The 18470-nt window shown below is 42.2% G+C and overlaps 2 protein-coding genes across 2 annotated transcripts; one reads left to right on the top strand and one right to left on the bottom strand.

The window, feature by feature from the left end:
• Window positions 1–109: 109 nt before the first annotated feature.
• dnajc15 (DnaJ (Hsp40) homolog, subfamily C, member 15) lies at window positions 110–5829 on the bottom strand. Its single transcript, XM_080791103.1, has 6 exons — window positions 5689–5829; window positions 4620–4671; window positions 2642–2715; window positions 2147–2223; window positions 1696–1766; window positions 110–1233 (listed from the first exon to the last, which is right to left on the bottom strand). Exons 1-6 carry the CDS (start codon window positions 5791–5793, stop codon window positions 1163–1165), a joined length of 450 nt encoding a protein of 149 aa, XP_080647229.1. The 5' UTR covers window positions 5794–5829; the 3' UTR covers window positions 110–1162.
• Window positions 5830–12612: 6783 nt separating this feature from the next.
• Window positions 12613–16567, top strand: LOC308334388 (CD209 antigen-like protein C). Its single transcript, XM_080791112.1, has 5 exons — window positions 12613–12855; window positions 14261–14480; window positions 14693–14835; window positions 15118–15239; window positions 15573–16567. Exons 1-5 carry the CDS (start codon window positions 12787–12789, stop codon window positions 15706–15708), a joined length of 690 nt encoding a protein of 229 aa, XP_080647238.1. The 5' UTR covers window positions 12613–12786; the 3' UTR covers window positions 15709–16567.
• The last annotated feature ends 1903 nt before the right edge of the window (window positions 16568–18470 follow it).

Raw genomic sequence — 18470 nt, forward strand, 5'->3', positions numbered from 1 at the left:
CCATTCACCTCTTCCCTGAGACATCTCCAGAAGACATACACTGATTCCAATCACATATTCAGCTGTGTTTCTTTTCTTGTTCTATTTGGATATTAGTTTATTTTCTAAGTTCTAAAATAATTGCAATGTAAATAGAACAATGGTGTGCATATTTTCAACACATACTAGAGATGATTATTTGAGGACTGCATTAACATTTACATTACAAGTTTATTCTAAACATGAAACACAATTCATGTACTGTAGTCAGATAGTTGCACACTGAAAAAAATAAAGTCCAATTTGTCCACATCATGTCTTTTCAGAACTTCTATAGAGCGTCGCAGTCCCTCCCCCTTTCAGAACGAGTAGCCCAGGAAATGAATCGCAATGCATTTTCGCCCATAGGCTTTTCTTAAAGTATTTATTTAAAGACGGTTACGCCGCGGACAAAGCCAACTCGGATCGTGTAAGTATAAAGAGCACACTAATGTTGATCACCATTTTGGTCACCAGACATATCCACCCAACCCCAACTAAAAGGTTTAAAGCAAGTTGCATTACAAGAAGCATCTCATTGCTTGCTTGCTTTTTTTAAATCATAATTTATTTTGAGGGTTTTCTCTTTTCTGACCTAGACACAAGGACAAACACAACAGACTTACATACAAGAACAGTGTACATATAAAATACCAACAACAATGTATATAAAAACAATGAAAACAAAGAAAATAATAATAATTTTCATTGCTTTTCTCATCTCATTGCCTCGCTTGGACGTCGTGGTGAATAAGGAAGGCCTGGAGAGACGGCCGTGTAAGCTGGGAGAAGAGGGCAACAGAAAGTGCAAAATCTTTGTTGAATTGTATGAGAATGAGCGACCGAGTCGACGCATCTCAATAGAGGGCCGAACATCACATCATCAGTGTCTGGTGAGGTGAGAACATCGTCAGTGTCTTGGGCTGGGGAGGTGAGGTGAGAACATCATCAGTGTCTTGGGCTGGGGAGGTGAGGTGAGAACATCGTCAGTGTCTTGGGCTGGGGAGGTGAGGTGAGAACATCGTCAGTGTCTTGGGCTGGTGAGGTGAGAACATCGTCAGTGTCTTGGGCTGAGCGAGGGCGAGGGCTTCTCCGATCCCATCAAAAGACTCGTATGACGTCTCTATGGTCCAGTAACTCCAGTTCATTTTCTCATCTCCTTGTCCAAAAGGTCTTTGGCCTCGTTGATCTTGGCCGCAAGGTACGGAGATCCACCTGCGTACACAAATAAAAAGGGTGAGAGACAGCGACTGTTTATGTTGAGATACTTTCAAGCAGTTTATAGTTCTCAAGGACTGTTTTTGAGGGAGGTAGATTCACTGGCAAAGTGAATGTAACTATTCCATGGAAAACAAGAGTGAAAAATGAAATGACAGATATTCAACTTAATCATAATCTGATAGTATTCATTTGCTAGAGTGTTTGTTCAGTAACGGGGGCGTCCTCGTCTCTCCAGCTCTTTAGTAACAGAAAACGTTTTTTTTTCAGGTGGGTTGCCAATTTCAGCCAATCAGGATAGAGTACCCATTTATCAGCTTCACTTTTATCGTTTATCCTGTGCGAATCTCCTCTCCCGATTGGATAAAATTGGTATCTCAACCTGAAAATAAATTGTCTATTTAAAGAGCTGGGGAGACAATCATATGACTTATAGGTGGTTTAGGACCATTAGTTTACCTTTATCTGGGTGGTTCAGGACCATGATCCTTCGATGAGCATCTCGTACCTTGGCCTTAGTACTGACTGGACTGGACACAAAACAACACAACACAAAACAGAATCAATTACAGCCAATTACAGCCAATGAGAAAATAAAGAAGAAAATACAGACAGGTTTGTAAGTGAACCTGAGCTGGCAATCATGCATAAACGGTTCCAAGTTGAAAGTGAACCTGAGCTGGTAATAATTCATAAACAAAAATAATCTTTAGACGGAGATGCAGATCAGAAGTTCAGAGCATTCAGCAGCTGCATTTTACAATCTGGAACAAGGCTATGCACAGTTGCAGTGAAGGACCACAGGAGCCATCTAGTGGATCCAACACAATACTACACCTGGCCTGACTTTGGCCAAATATATTATGTATCCTTTTACACAAACATATAATTAACATTCATTGAACCTTACCTGATGCCAAGGACCAGGCTGGCTTCTCTTTTGGTCATCTTTTGTTCAAAGCCACCTTTGTAATATGACGAGAAAGCCTAGGTAGAGAACAGCATTTATTTTAATATATACTAAAAAGGTATACATTCAAGTAACAGTTTTATTTTATTAGGAAGTCAATTAAACAGCTAATTGACATTTTAGCAAGACCTCTGACCTCCATGGTTTTTCAGTCTTGCCTGATGAAACCAAGAGAATTCAGGGGGGCAGGTTTCACTAAAGGCCATCGTGTTATCAGAAGTAAGTAAGGACTCGGTGATGAGAAATGGTTATTTGCTAGAATAAAATCTTGACATAATATGACTTTTGCCTGGTTTAGATCTGGTTGTGCACTGGTGTCACGTACCAAAATCATTCTCATCTCATCTCATCTCATTTTGTGTGTCCGTGGGAAAAAATAAATAAAAAATGTCCACCACAAGCCAACATGGCGATGAAACCCTGTCCAATACTCACTGATGAGGGCATCTTCCTGACGGTCTCAGAGAACACCTGTCCAAGCGGCTTCCACAGCTGGAATGCATAGCGGCCTAAACATCACACGACAACAGACACCGTTACTACAATGATACATAATCCTACTATAAATGCGCCACGTCTCTGTGTGTGTGTGTGTGTGTGTAATGCACGTAACTCGAGAAGCGTTTGACCGAAGAAGAAAAAAACTAGAAGACAATATAAAACTGATCATGACAAACGCACACTGCACAGCTGCTTCCATTAATGGACGGTCATCAAGCTCCTTGGAGGTTGTGGCTATGTGTAGCATCATATACCCTTATCTGTGTTGCCTAATTATATTGTAATTGTTTTGTGATTTATTTGATGCCTTGAAATACATTCGGAGTCTGTTAAGGAAATGTGTAATTGTATAGTTAGTCTATCTCATGGGTTGTGGGTTTTACCTTGTTTGAGTAGATGGTCCAATTACTAATCATTGTGGGTGGGTCTCACCTGGTATATAAGGGAGGCTGGACAGAGTTTTGCTCAGTTGGCTTGAGAAAGCAACGACACAACACCAAGGGAGAGCTTCAGGGAAGGCATATAGCCTGTTTTCAGTGTCTTTAGTTCTTGGTTTGTCTTGTCTTTGTTAGTTATCAAGTGTTTATTTCTTACTTTTGGTTTTTGAAAGTGCATTGTGGCCAGTATCATTTTTGCAGTACCGGTATTTTGGTTTTGCCTCAGACCCGGGCTGTGACAATCCGTTCATCAGTTTTGGAGGTAAATAAATACAACAAAAGATGTACATTCTTGGACTGCGTATATTCTTGGAGCCTTGGCCGCTCGGCAACTCTTACAGTGGGTTCTTATTAAACAAACACTACAACAGATACAAACTAAAGAGGATAATCCAAGCTTTCCGTACAGCTTCAGTGCTGGTGAGTTTAACATTGTTTTAATACGATCAGACTTTTCTGTTTGGATGATTGGGCTGTCAATGGTTGGACTATTGCAACTCTAGATGCCAGATAGCAAAAATAGCATCTAAAGCCCAAACCACACCAAAGAGTCGGGTTTTAATTAAGGTAAACCACACCAATTGTGGCTATGGAATTATGGAACAAGAATCTTCAGATTAAACAGGGTTTTTTTATGAGTTATTTATTTCTAATGTAACCTTTAAGAAAGTACAACTATTCTATACTATTAGTCATGTCTGCAACTAAACCATACGTCAGGTCAGGTTAGGTAACAGTAGCTCTAGAATGTCTCTGATGTTACATACATTGCCAAGTATTTCACATACAGAGCCATAGATCGATTGCCTCCGCTCCTGGTTTGCAATGAAACAGCGCTCCGTTTGTACTCCATTAAATAGTTCCAAAGACTTGGGAGTCAGATATGGTCCTCTACTTTCATATCCACGTGAATGTTCTGGCACAAAACGTGTATTTAGTCAAATATCTCCACTTTTTCCCCCCCGGAATGACAGCTGGGACTTCATTCATCAAAACTTCTTCTGAATCATCGCAACAAACGTCATCAGGGAAACACAAAAGTTTGGGGCACACAATTGGCAGGTGGTGTGATTAGTTACCCAGCACCTATCGCAACGCACCTGCCGATTGTGTGACCCACACAATTGCGTTACCCTGGTCAATAAGGTGAAGTTTTGATAAAGTCCAGCTGTCAGCCCCTTTGCCCGGAGAGAAAGCCGTCCGGGTGCAGTTCGTGGAAAAAGGGGAGATATTTGACCTAACAAACATTTTATGCCAGAACGTTCACATGGATATGAAAGCAGAGGACCATAATCTGACTCCCAAGTCTTTGGAATTATTTATTGAGCAAGTACACACGGAGCGCCGACCATATTTATGCCACCGCTAACGGCTGGAAGTCTATGGATTGCGATCTATGGCTGTGTATTCAGTATGATCACAGACATTCTGGGCTAAGGCAACGGCAACATTTTCTGTCTTTTCGTGAATCTTACCTGCAAAGCCTGCAGCTGCTACTCCCAGTCCCACTGCTATTAGGGTTTGACCCTGCACCACAAACACAAAAAACACCACATAGTTATTAGTTAACCCATTCTGACCTGAGATCAGATTCATACGAGGTTTCCACTGGACACACACTGGTCTGATTAACCCATTCTGACCTGAGATCAGATTCTAAAAAATGTCTTCTACGTCCTGACAGTTTTCCATTCTGACCTGAGATCAGATTCTAAAAATGTTTTCTATGTCAGTCGATTATATTGGGCAGTGTAATGCCCGATATAATCTACAGTGATTGTTTTTGGATACATGAGGATTAGCATATAATTGAACCCTTTTCCTTTATAAAGTATTCAAATTACTTCAGATTTGCGACCGATTGTTTGAATACTTTATTAACAGTTTTTTTTTTTTTTAATAATACAGTAAAGGATTTAACACAAATAGCCCTAAAGGGCTTGTTTCCATTGTGGTCCTATGTATTAAATTACCGGTAATCAAGACATCTAAGACATACAATAATATTATACAATACATCATCAACACTAGTAGCAATACATGTTTTACAGTAAGTGTAACTGGTCATTTCTGGTGACCAGTTACAACCATAGTTATAATAAGGTTATATATACACTGAATGGGCTGACATTAAGACAACCATGTCTGAATGAGTTACATTTATGATTGATTTCCCCCTTGATTGATGAATTGAAAATGGAGGACCCTGCTGATCACACGTGTCTTAGTGTATTGACCTGTACTTTCTTTGAAATATAATAATACCCACTGTTAATAAAATGTTCAATCAATCAATCAATCAAACCCTTTGCTCTTGTAGCCTATAATTTATACATGTCTAGTGATTCTGAAACCAATCAATTTGTTTGTAACCTTACCCAACTCTAAATGACCTTCCCTAGTAATGAATAAGGTTTGTTGTCGATAGTACCATCATGCTATTGTCAACAGCATGGCTAAAGGGGGAGGATTGTCTGGTGGTCTTCTTCTAGCCTATAGGCCTAAATTGTATTTAAAAAAGATTGGATGTATGTATGGACTCACCAGTCTTCTATCTATATCTGTGTCACTCCTGACGTTAGTCTTGGACGTGTTGTACTCTGCGTAGCGTAACGATTCTCCTCCATCCATGCTGGAACTGTTCGCCATGCTACTAGTACCTTCCTTCACCCTTCACCGCTGTCACGCTCACTCCTCAAGTATAGAAGTACGTCCCCCCCCGGAACCATTTTACATTCCATCGTCCGGGGGGACGGGGACGTGGATGATTGGTCAATGGTTGTTACGGACCGGTTGCCTGACAACCAAACTGGCCAATTACAGCACCACCAATAAGAGTATCTAATAATTACAGGTGCAATGTGGTTTTGAACCAGCAGAGGTCAGTCCAGTCACTCAGTAAGAATCAACAAAACAAACGCCACAATGATTATTATATATTAAATATAGCTCAAAGCTCTGCTCTGGTTACTTATAACAGTGGTGTTCAACTAGAACTTAATCCAGGATGCTTCGACTTCTGCCTTGAGCAGACCTCTATTGTATATTATCCGTTTATGCTTGCTTTGTCAGGATGACTGAGCCAATAAGATCTATCCATATATATGGGTTCTACCACATTGAAATATTTTGATTGAAATATTTATTAACAGTTTGTAGAATTACAGTACATTTCAAGCAGAAACTCAATACAAAGACTGTTAGCTGTGAGTGGACGACCCAATTAAGCATTACACTTGTTTACAACAGGGTCCACATTGTTCAATTCATCAAAACATTTAGAGACATACAAATAGACACTTCTATGTAGTTAAAAAACAGAACAGGAATTCATCATATAGGAAGCAAAAAGGGAAAAGATACATATACAGTGAGGGGAAAGGGGGGGGGGGGGCGGTGGGGAGGGATTCAGATTTTACAGAGGCCAGTTTCGAATTGCAGCCATCCGTATAGTGCCCTTTGAGAGCGGTTTTGAAGGAGTCAAGGGATTCACATGTCTTAATGACTGTTGGTAGGGCGTTCCACAATTTGGTGGCATAGGAGCGAAAATAATTTAGTCTCTTGTTTGTGCCGAATCTGGGTTGTACATGGTTTGTTGCACTCCCTCTGGTGTTGTGGGTGTGGACTTCGTTTACATTAAGGAAGTATTTAGACAGGTACATGGGTATCTTGGTGGTGTATCGAATCTTGTGGACCAGACCCATTGCAAGATGCTGTACTCTGTCGTCGACCCTAAGCCATCCCAGCCTGTCAAAGTGGGCAGGGGTGAGGGGGGTGAGGCCAAGAAGGAGCCTGACCAGTTTGTTTTGGGAGGTCTGGAGCCTTGTTTTAAGGGCCTTTGAGGTGCTGTGGTACCAAGAGGTGGATGCATGCATAGTCAAAGAAACCTTGTACGAGGGCTCCTGTTAAGGTCTTCAAGGTGTTTTTGTTGAACAGTGAGGAGATCCTGTAAAGGAATCTTGTTCTTTGATTGACTTTTTTGATTACGTTGGTGGCCATTTTATCACCGGAAAGATCTGATATCAGCACTGTCAGGATTGTCTAGCTCTGTTCCATAGCTCTAATGCAATGCAACGCATTAGAGCTATGGGTCAGAGCTATAGGGATTGTCTAGCCCAAGATTTAGACTCTCGTAGAGTTTTTTTCGATTCTGACTGGGATTGTCTAGCTCTGGTCAGTGGTCAGTAAGGCTATGGACCAGAGGCAGAGCTAGGGATTGTCATACTGTCATATCATTGTCATATAACCCAACGTGCTAGTCTGATATGTCATATACGCAGCCCGACGTCCTAGTCAAATATCCCCATATATGGAGAGTTTTGGAGACTAAGGGCTGGATTTTGAAGGTGCGTTTTACCATGTGGTAATACATAAATTGGCCTCGCTCTGCGCACAATCGTATTATGAAAGCCTTATCGTCCCGTGTTGAACGCACACACATATGGAATACGACGTTGCTGAATATTTTAGCATTGTGGGAGTGTCCATATGTTAATTATTTTCGCTTTGCGCAATTTGCTATTAAGCCCCTTGACCTGCGCATAACGATTAGACGTGGGTCTAGGCACCTCATAAACGCAAAAAGAAAATATAAAGCACTGTTTGATTTTACACTTGAGCGGCTCTGGGACGCTGCTGTAGTGTTGCCAAGTCTGTTTATTATAAGCGGCTTCTTTTTCTGTAAAGTTGCTTGTAAATATTGGTAGTTGTGGTTGCTTTTCTTGTTTCTAAAGGTTTCTCCTAATGTTGTTTAAACCAGTGATCCTCACACAGCACATTCCCATGTCAAGGATCCCCAGATGAATGCATTTGCCCAACTAAGGACGGCTAATACAAAAATGTAATTAAAATTTTACTTTTGAAAATAGCAGATCTACCAGCTCACAATGAATCACATTCATTCATTAAAACTATGAACTCTGACTGCAGGCGGATATATAATGATCATTATAACAATGTGCAAGAAAATATTTAAAAAGATGGAATATTTGTGGACAATCAAAATATGTTTTTTATTTTAATGTGGTGTCATTAAAATTAATCTGGATATAGCAGACTCACTATCTAGAAAATAAAAACATGGCACTTCATTTAAAATAGGTTACAGACCCCTGTTATATGCGCTTATTTTGGGATTATTTTTATAGACCTATTTACTTGTTTCTCTGAGACATGGCAACAACGTCTTTTCATTGCGTCTTTTTATTAAAATGTTGAGATTAGAAACGGCCATAATTCTTTCATTTCTCAACCTTAAAAAAAACAAAAACATATCCATAATCCTTGGGAAGTTTGCTTTCATACGCTGTATCACACTCGAGTCAAGTCTTCTTCAATAAAATGCTACGAGCGAAGACCATACCATCACGGGACCATACCGCATCACGGGCATACGCACCAGGCATTCAACTCATTACTCATTTCAAATATAATATAATTATAATTTAAATTAAAATATAATTTTACTGGTGTTTCTCAATAGAAACAACTTATTTTGAGGCATAAAGGTGACAGCATGCAGTGCAATAGGAATAATTAACCCAAATGTGACAAAGTCATATGTCATGTCTTCTATGGTGCCAGCCTGAAGAAATGTAATAATAACGGTCCCCAAAGTGCGCATTCCGTATGTGACATCAGCTGACTGGTAAAGAAAATAGTACGGACATGTTGATTGGGTAACTCTCAAACACGCCTTAAACACTCCCATGACTAATTCAAGGCCGTTTTGCGCACTCCACGGGGTGTCGAAAGCGCTTCTTAACATGCTTAAAATTGCAATATGACATACCTCACGCCCCCAGCTCATATTACTGTAATAGGTAAAACGCACCTTCAAAATCTAGCCCTAAATATCCAATGACCAACTCTCCCAGATCCTGATATGAATAGAAGTCTTCGTTACAATGATGACGAAACATACTACTCAGGGCAACTGGGTGTAGTAATATTACAGTAGTAGTAGAGGGGGGGGGGACTGGTCCCCTGTGGGTGGGCCGCGAACCGTTTGTTGGCAACTTAATTGGGCCGCCGGCCAAACCACGGGGAAAAGCAAAGGAATAAAAAAGCCTCAAATGGCGCAGGCACTTGGACCATGCGGCCGATCAGCGGCCGCCGCTGACTCGCTGACGCTGTCAGTGTTGTGCGTGTGAGCGGCGAGCACCACGCCACAGTAAATCAATGACGAGAAGAGAGAGAGAGAGAGTCAGAGACGAGTAATCAAATGCCGAATCCGAAACGTAAGGGTTAGGGGGGTGCTGAAAATCAGAGGGCGAAGAAGGCAAAGAAATTAATGCAGGACGCCAACTCCTGTTTGAAAATAAATGACATGTTTAAGTTTAATGCTGCTGCTGGAAGCAGGGCTGCTTCTCCTCCAACTCCTGTTGTCCAACTTGTCCCGAAAAATGTACCCCCTCCCCCGGTGTCGGTGTGTGCAATAAACACAGACAAAGTCGTCGACAACAACAACAACAACAACATACAGTACTGACGACCATTGTTGTGCAGTAGTTGAACAGGTAAGCAACTATAAGCATAAAGGCATCATGCAGTTCACAGTCAGTGGTGGAAAGTAACTAAGTTCCTGTAACAAAATGGCATTTAAAAAAAATATATACTTTTACTTAATCTGAGAGAGCCTCGATCTAGTTCCATTGCAGATTTTGATTAGTAATCTTAATGTAGGCCTATGTAACTATGTACTGGTATTAAAAATGTACATTTCACATTATGTGCCACTTTCACATGTACTTTTACTTTATAAGTACTCTATATTTTGATGGCAACACTTTTTTGTACTTTGACTCTAGTTATAGAATTTCTGCACTGTGGTATTGCTACTTTTAGTAAAAGGCAAGCAAATAAAAACATTAAACATGGCAGCCAGCCCAGGGAGGTTGCATGTTATTTTGTCAGCATTGTGTTTTTGCTATAAGCTCACATTGGTCAGTTTGTCTGTCTGCTAGTGGACCTGGGACTACAATGGAAACATTGTAGTTTTAGTCAACCTAAGTTTACTTTGTGCTGTGTACATTTCTGCCTTATAAAGTAATCAAAGTGTGGAGATTTCAGTGTATTTCTATGGGGGAACTTGGATAGGATTCAGGAAGTTGTTTATGTTATGCCAGTGTTGGTTAAAGCCGTGTAATGTCTCGGCTCGGGCAGGCTCATCAATGGGGTGATCAGCCATTCACTAGACAATGTTTGGGCGGCAGTGGGTCAGCGGTAGAGTGACCGGATGTTCCCGGTTCGATCCCTGTGGGCTCCAGCAGAGTTAGTGTCAAAGTGTCCGTGAGCAAGACTCTGAACCTTCAATTGCCCCTGGTGTGTGTGTGTGTGTGTGTGTGTGTGTGTAAAGCATGTTTTTGTTCACACAAACCCGGAAAGCTGGGCAGCAGATAATAACCTCCTCTCCGTACTGGTGTTGCTGGACCTTAGTGCTGCATTCGACACTATTGACCACCACATTCTGCTACAGAGACTGGAACATCTGGTTGGCATCAGGGGTGCCGCACTGAAATGGTTCGAGTCCTATCTGTCTGATCGTTTTCAGTTTGTAGAGGTCAATAATGGCTCCTCTACACGTGAAAAGGTCAAATACGGAGTCCCACAAGGCTCTGTGCTTGGACCAATACTCTTCTCTTTATATATGCTCCCTCTGGGCAACATCATCAGGGAACACTCCATAGATTTTCATTGTTACGCAGACGACACTCAACTATATCTATCGATGAAACCGAACGAAACGGACCAACTAGTCAAACTTCAAGCATGTCTTAAAGACATAAAGAGTTGGATGGCAGGTAATTACCTACTCCTCAACTCTAACAAAACGGAAGTTATCGTGATCGGCCCTAAGCCCCTGAGAGACAAGTTGGTCGATGGGAACTTTTCTCTAGATGGCATTACTTTGGCCTCCAAGGCCACTGTGAGGAATCTGGGGGTTACCTTTGATCAAGACTTGTCTTTCAAATCTCATATCAAACAAATCTCAAAGAATGCTTTCTTTCACCTGCGAAATATTGCAAAGGTCAGGCACATCCTGTCCAAAAATGACGCAGAAAAACTTGTCCACGCCTTCGTCACCTCAAGGCTGGACTACTGCAATTCGCTATTATCAGGCTGCCCAGGCAAGTCTCTGAAAAGCCTACAGTTAGTTCAAAATGCTGCGGCGCGTGTGTTGACAGGTACCAGAAGAAGAGACCATATCACTCCTTCACTGGCCTCCCTACACTGGCTCCCGGTCAAATACAGAATAGAGTTCAAAGTTCTTCTTCTCACTTACAAAGCCCTCAATGGTCAGGCACCACAATATCTCAAGGATCTCATTGATCCCTACAAACCAAATAGAACAGCAGTGCGTTTGCAATATGCAAACATGCTTACTGTTCCAAAAATATCAAAAGTTACAATAGGAGGCAGGGCGTTTAGGTCCCAGGCACCGCAGCTGTGGAACCTTCTCCCGGCTTCGGTCCGTGGGGCTGACACGCTCTGCACATTCAAGACAAGGTTGAAAACCTTTCTCTACGACAAAGCCTATGGCCAGACTTGTCTCCGGGTCTAGCTGGATACCATGGTCGTACATTGTTGTGTGGGTTTGTCTCCCAGCAGTACTTGTAATATACACTATATAGGCTCCAGTAAGGCCTGCCACTAATCCAGCATCCGGGGAATCTCTCCCCGGAGTCTCTTTTCGTCCTCCCCGTCGCAGTTCTGTGGACCTCTAATATTAACCCCCAACTGACTGCCGAGTGTGACCGTGGATCAGGCCTCTTCATGGAGCCCACCAGAAGTGTGACCTGGACCCGGCCTCACAGAGCTCGACCTGGACCAGATGTGGACCAGACCCCTCCACGGAGCCCACCTGCCTATTCTCTGTCTTTTCTCTCTGTCTATCTCTCTCTCTCTCCCTCTACCCCCCCCCCCCCCCCGACACGGTCGAGGCAGATGGCCGCCCACCCTAGAGTCGGGTTCTGCCTGACGTTTCTTCCTAAAGGGGAGTTTTTCGTTACCATTGTCGCAATGTTGCTTGCTCTGGGTGGATCTTTGTTGGTTGTAAAGTGTCTTGAGACAACTTGTTGTGATTTGTCACTATAATAAAATTGAATTGAATTGAAAATTGAATAGGAGGCGCTAACGCCCCTCAAAAAGCTGATCTTCAAGCTCGCAGCGTGTCGCATTGCGATGCACTCTGATCTTGTAGATCTGCTATTTCCAAATAGAGCTCTCTCTCTCTCTCTCTTGCTCCCTCCTCCTTAACCCCCCCACTCACCTCCCCTCCCTCTCTTTCTCTCTCTCTCTCTCGCTCTCGCTCTCTCTCTCTCTCTCTCTCTCTCTCTCTCTCTCTCTCTCTCTCTCATATGAATGTCCACCCCTGGCTTACATGTGTTCTGGTTACAAAGCAAAGGGGGAGTGGTGAAGGGTCTCCTTCACCATCCCCCCACACCCCGCCCCTCTCCTTCATACGTTTAACAGTAGGCAGTAAGTCTGATCCAGACCAGGACTTCACACTCTGATCCAGACCAGGACTTCACACTCTGATCCAGACCAGGACTTCACACTCTGATCCAGACCAGGACTTCACACTCTGATCCAGACCAGGACTTCACACTCTGATCCAGACCAGGACACTGAGGACAGGACATGGACGTTCTCCTCAATCTGCTGCTGCTGCTGTGCCTCTGTTGTTCTGCTCTCGCTGACGCCGAGGAGGTAAAGAATCAACAGACACCAACTGGACCACTGCGGGTCCATTTGGTTCCATGGTCAGAGTCATTTGGAGGAGAGAGAGAGAGAGAGATTGAGATATTTACTTTCAACAATGAGACAGAAGACTTTCTGTCTGCCTGGGGGGAGGGGGTGCACCGTGTGTGTGTGTGTGTGTGTGTGTGTGTGTGTGTGTGTGTGTGTGTGGGGTCTGCACTTTGCTCCAGATGGCTCGATCATGTGTGCGTGCGTTTGTTTCACAAATGCAGAATGTTGGGTTAAATTATTGTAGACAGGATTGTTCTTATTTTCGAGAGGCGCTAGCCCCTCCTATGCCCAGCTTTGTGTGGCTGACGCACACACACACGCGCGCGCACGCACGCGCGCACACACACGTGACGCACACGCGGAGTGCATCCAGCCGTCGGCCTGGTGGAGACAACGAGCTGTCTATCAACTGTGAAGTGGCTGCAACGTTCTACAATCTACAGGTTACTGTAATAGATTAGACTAGAGTGTTGTTTGGGTGCCACCTTGTGGCTTTAACAAGCAATTCAATTCAATTCAAAGGGCTTTATTGGCATGAGAAAACATATACTTTTACATTGCCAAAGCAGAAAGAACAATACAACAATACAGCAATACAATCAAAACAAAAATTATGTACTTTGAAGGTCAGAATCTTCAATAGATCAACTTCTGTGTACCAAGATCACTGGATGCAGGTATAGTGCAGGAATATACACAATGATTAGTCTTTAGGGTGGTTGTGTTCCATTTGATATCCTTCTCCTATCACAGCAACTCACAAATCTTGCTGCTGTGTTTGCACATTGTTGTACTTCGCCCAGCAGATATGGGAGTTTTTTGTCATTGGTCATGTTTTCAAAATCTCTGTGTGTGGTTGTAGCCTACAGTGAAACAGCTTGGAAATATTCACAGAGGTACAGACAGAGAACGCTCTATTATTGTTTTAATGTTGAAGGGATAGTTTTTTCTAACTTAAGGTGTATGAAATACTTGCCATTAATATAGTGGTTGCAACTGTATTAATTGTAGCCCAAACATTATAGACTCTCGTTTTTTTCCGATTCTGACAAATCTCTGGCGAATTTCTGGGACGATCTACGAGAGTCTAAGAGATTTACCCCCAAATATGGTCGTGCGAGCAACGTTTGTGCCTCAAAATCACTCTTACCTTGTACAAATGCAAAATCTAAGATGCTTTTTCGTTTGCCCCATTTGTCCGGTGTGTGTGTGCGTCAAACAATTACACACCGTAGGACCGTTCACTGTGTGTGAACGTACGGTGGGGATTTTGTAGGAATAAAGTTCAGTACTTTATACAACACTATTTCATTTGATAATGTGATGGCATAGTTTTTCACAGTTTGTATTATTTGTGTTCCAGAAGCCCAACTGCGACGCCCTGACCCAGGAGTATGCCCAGCTGTTGAATGAGTTTACGCAACTAAAAGATGAGAAGCGCAACCTGATGCAGGAGAACACCAACCTGATGCAGGAGAACACCAACCTGACGCAGGAGAACACCAACCTGACGCAGGAGAACACCCGACTGACGGCCCATATTGACATCCTGATGAGGGAGAGGACGCCGACACCACCACCAGGTGAGACATTTAGAATAAATATTCAATATTGTGTATTATTACTATTTCTATTTTAACATGTGCTGTAGAAAACACCATTGATGTAATAAAGTCATAATTGTACCCTCCACTACATCTCTGAATACTATTATTATTACAACTATGTGTTAGAATTGATTATCAGTACAGTGATCAGTAAATCCATCAGTAAATCTCCTGTTTGATGTTTTTAGTCAAGTCGTGTCCCGGTGGATGGAAGACGTTTGGAGACGGATGTTACTACAGATCTACTGAAACGAGATCATGGCAGGAAGGTAGAGATTACTGTCAGAGTCAAGGAGCTGATCTGGTGGTCATCAACAGTCCAGCAGAACAGGTTTGTGTGTGTGTGTGTGTGTGTGTGTGTGTGTGTGTGTGTGTGTGTGTGTGTGTGTGTGTGTGTGTGTGTGTGTGTGTGTGTGTGTGTGTGTGTGTGTGTGTGTGTGTGTGTGTGTGTGTGTGTGTGTGTGTGTGTGTGTGTGTGTGTGTGTGTGTGTGTGTGTGTGTGTGTGTGTGTGTGTGTCCACATAGTTGCATGTGATCTACTTCCATGATTAAACTGAAGAAGTGAATGTATTGGATCAAATTAATGATGATTCAATCATGTACAAATGATCAGGAATTCATCGGACGTGGTGGAACTGGGGGTTCTTGGTGGTACTCATGGATTGGTCTGAAAAGGAGCGGAAGCAGATCGTCCTGGACGTGGACGTGGGTGGATGGAACACCACTGACAACAACGTGAGACATTTTACATGTTTTTATATTGTAATTATATCAAAGTCACTGTAAGTAGTTCAATACAGTGTGTTTATTGTGCAGGTACCGGTACTGTATGTGAGTGACTGAGTGGATGTGGGTCAATACAGTGTGTTTATTGTGCAGGTACCGGTACTGTATGTGAGTGACTGAGTGGATGTGGGTCAATACATTGTGTTTATTGTGCAGGTACCGGTACTGTATGTGAGTGACTGAGTGGATGTGGGTCAATACAGTGTGTTTATTGTGCAGGTACCGGTACTGTATGTGAGTGACTGAGTGGATGTGGGTCAATACATTGTGTTTATTGTGCAGGTGGTACTGGTACAGCAATGGATATCCTCATAACGATGAAGACAGGAACTGTGCATTCTACCGTCACCCTGCTGACTCTGGAGCATGGCGTAATGACCCATGTTCACATCGACGGTTCGCACTCTGTGAAAAATGAGCGTGTTTTCAGTCCATTGATGAAACTGCAGCTCAGCGTTCCGCTGCCAGCGGTGGAAGAAGTACTCACATTTTATACTCAGTAAGTAAAAGAATACCACATTGTAAGAAAATATACTCCAAAAGGTAAAGTCCTGGATTCATTCATTGTAGTCAGTGGTGGAAAGTAACAAAGTACATTTACTTGAGTGTCTCCAATTTGCAGTACTCGTACTTCTACTCCACATCTCGGAGCCAAAATGTGTACTTTTACTCAACTACAAGCAGTGGTGGAAAGTAAGTACATGTACTCAAATACTGTACTTAAGTACACAGTTGAGGAATGTTTGCTTTACTGGAGTATTTACCTTCGTCAGTACTTTTACTTCTACTCCACTACATCTCAGAGGCAGATATTGTACTTTTACTCCACTATGATTATTGTAAAACTGTAGTTACATTTTATTGTACAGAAGTAGAAACTGTTCCATAACCACTTTAACACAAAGCACCAACTATGATGCTTTATAGCATGTTATTCATTTAGATTAGCACCAACTATGATGCTTTATAGCATGTTATTCATTTAGATTTCACAACCCTGTAGTGACCCTATATTCTGGGGACCAACATTCTGCCAAACATAGTAGATCTACAAGCTCACAGCGCGTCCACGACACCATGCACTGTGAGCTTGTAGATCAGCTATTTTCACAGTGAAGAGGGACGTGCGCTAGTGCAGAGGTTCTCAAAGTGGGGTCCGGGGACCCCTAGGGCTCATTGAGGGGGTTCCCGTGGGTCGCCAGAAATGACTGCATTGTAATGATTAATTGATAACTTACTGTAAGCAATCTTTTTAATCACCTTGTACTGTATACTGAGCAGTGGAAGCATTTAATAAAACGTTAATTGGCAACAGTATCGTTCCAGTCTATCAATTAACAATTCTGCTGACCTGTGGGAAAATAATGTATGTGTACCAGATGATAACCTGATCATATTCTGATAATACTGATATTAGGCAGTAAGGATTAAAACATGTTTAAATGCAGACTAAAGCCTGTCCTCTAAAGTCTGGATTTTCGGTGGTGAGGTTTCCTGTTTCCTGTTTGCTGCACCCAAGGGATGCTCTGTTGCTGCTGCTGCTGCAAAGTTTTAAAGATATTTCTCCTGTTTTTAAAGATTTTTAGTCAATATATATTTGGGGCAGCTGAAAAGGTTGCTGATAAACCTGTGCCAAAGAAACAACTCCGATCCCATCAACCTGGGTCGGAGAGTGTGAGTGAGTCGGTTGGTGTCATGGAGGTGGATGCATCAGTGTTTGAATCAATCAATGCCAGACTGAGCAAGTTGGATATGCTGGACGCATTACAACATGACCTCCGTGAGCTGAGAACCAGCTTGGAGTTCAGTCAAAAGCAGATTGAGGACCTGAGAAAGGCAAATACCTTCCTTAAAGGTGTGGTAGAAAAGGTACAACAATCTGTAACCTCTAACACCGTGGATAACAAGAGAATGAAAGAGACATTATTGGATATGCAGTGCAGATCGATGAGAGATAATCTGATATTCGCCGGCATCGCAGAGGATAATGCCGCTGCCAACCCTGAAGAATCTGTAAGACCTGTGGATGGAAAAGCACGTCCAATAATAGCTTGTTTTGAGCATTACAAACAGAAAGAATTGGTGAAGAGCCGAGGTAATAAACTGAAAGGGAGCTCTCTTTGGCTAAATGAACACTTTCCAGCAGAGATCAATAACAGAAGGAAAATACTGCGACCAATAATGAGAGAATACTGGGCCCTGGATCATAAAGTGGCATTGTCAGTCGATAGGCTGTATATAAATGGACTCTACAGGGACTCAACGGTGACCCCCTGGCTCTTTTAGGAGAGGCCTATGGGTGCCACTGGTCTTAGACAGGGCCAATATAGCCATGTATTCTGACGACACTACTTTGTATATGTCTGCCACTAATGTGGAAGATCTGTCTGTAGCTCTCAACAAGGAACTACAGAACATATCAGAGTGGGTGGTGAACAATAGGATGGTCCTGAACATCTCAAAGACTAAAAAAACCAAAATGCTTATATAAGAATATTCATTATACCAGTGATAGACATATACAGTATAATACCAGACATGTTGCAATGGGTCGATTTACAGTGCCTAAGCCAAGAACTGATGCAATGAAGAATACAGTCATGTACAGGGCAATGACTTTATGGAACTCTCTACCAGTATGCATCACAGCAATTAAGGGTAAAAGGCATTTAAGAAAAGACTGAAGGACTTTTTATATATATGGTCTATTTTAATTCTGTTTATGTCAATATACCAGTTAATGTAGTCTAGAGTGAATGCACTAACCGTGGTTGTTATGCTTTAATGTATTTATTTTGTGATATCTGTAATGTTGTTTTTATTTCAATTTTTGTATGTATATTTTATTCTGTGAGGACCCCAGGAAGAATAGCTGTTGCCAGGTGTAACAGCTAATGGGGATCCTAAATAAACTAAACTAAACAGTAGTAGGTGGTGGGGGGGGGTTATGATCCTTAGGGTCATCCAAATAGCATATTCAAAATAGAGTATTATATACATTGTGTATCATGGTAAATTCAAAAGTTGGGGGACCATTAAAAACGAAAAAAAAAAAAAAAAAAAAATGCTTTAAGTAACTTCACCAGTAGATGGTGCTGTTAACACATGAATCAAGAACAACTGTGTCGTGTTTACAATTGTCAATACAACCCTACAAGCCAACGTCATTGCCTGGGTTGC

Source organism: Protomyctophum bolini (genome assembly GCF_963924005.1).
Source record: "Protomyctophum bolini genome assembly, chromosome: 19".
In the NCBI taxonomy this organism is placed as follows: Eukaryota; Metazoa; Chordata; class Actinopteri; order Myctophiformes; family Myctophidae; genus Protomyctophum; species Protomyctophum bolini.

Coding starts and splice junctions, on each gene's coding strand:
- dnajc15 (XM_080791103.1), bottom strand. CDS start 5,793: ATGGCGAACAGTTCCAGCATGGATGGAGGAGAATCGTTACGCTACGCA. Junction 4,672..5,688: donor CAGATATAGATAGAAGACTG/GTGAGTCCATAC, acceptor TTTGTGGTGCAG/GGTCAAACCCTAATAGCAGT. Junction 1,767..2,146: donor AGCCTGGTCCTTGGCATCAG/GTAAGGTTCAAT, acceptor TTTTGTGTCCAG/TCCAGTCAGTACTAAGGCCA.
- LOC308334388 (XM_080791112.1), top strand. CDS start 12,787: ATGGACGTTCTCCTCAATCTGCTGCTGCTGCTGTGCCTCTGTTGTTCT. Junction 12,856..14,260: donor CTCTCGCTGACGCCGAGGAG/GTAAAGAATCAA, acceptor TTTGTGTTCCAG/AAGCCCAACTGCGACGCCCT. Junction 14,836..15,117: donor TCAACAGTCCAGCAGAACAG/GTTTGTGTGTGT, acceptor ACAAATGATCAG/GAATTCATCGGACGTGGTGG.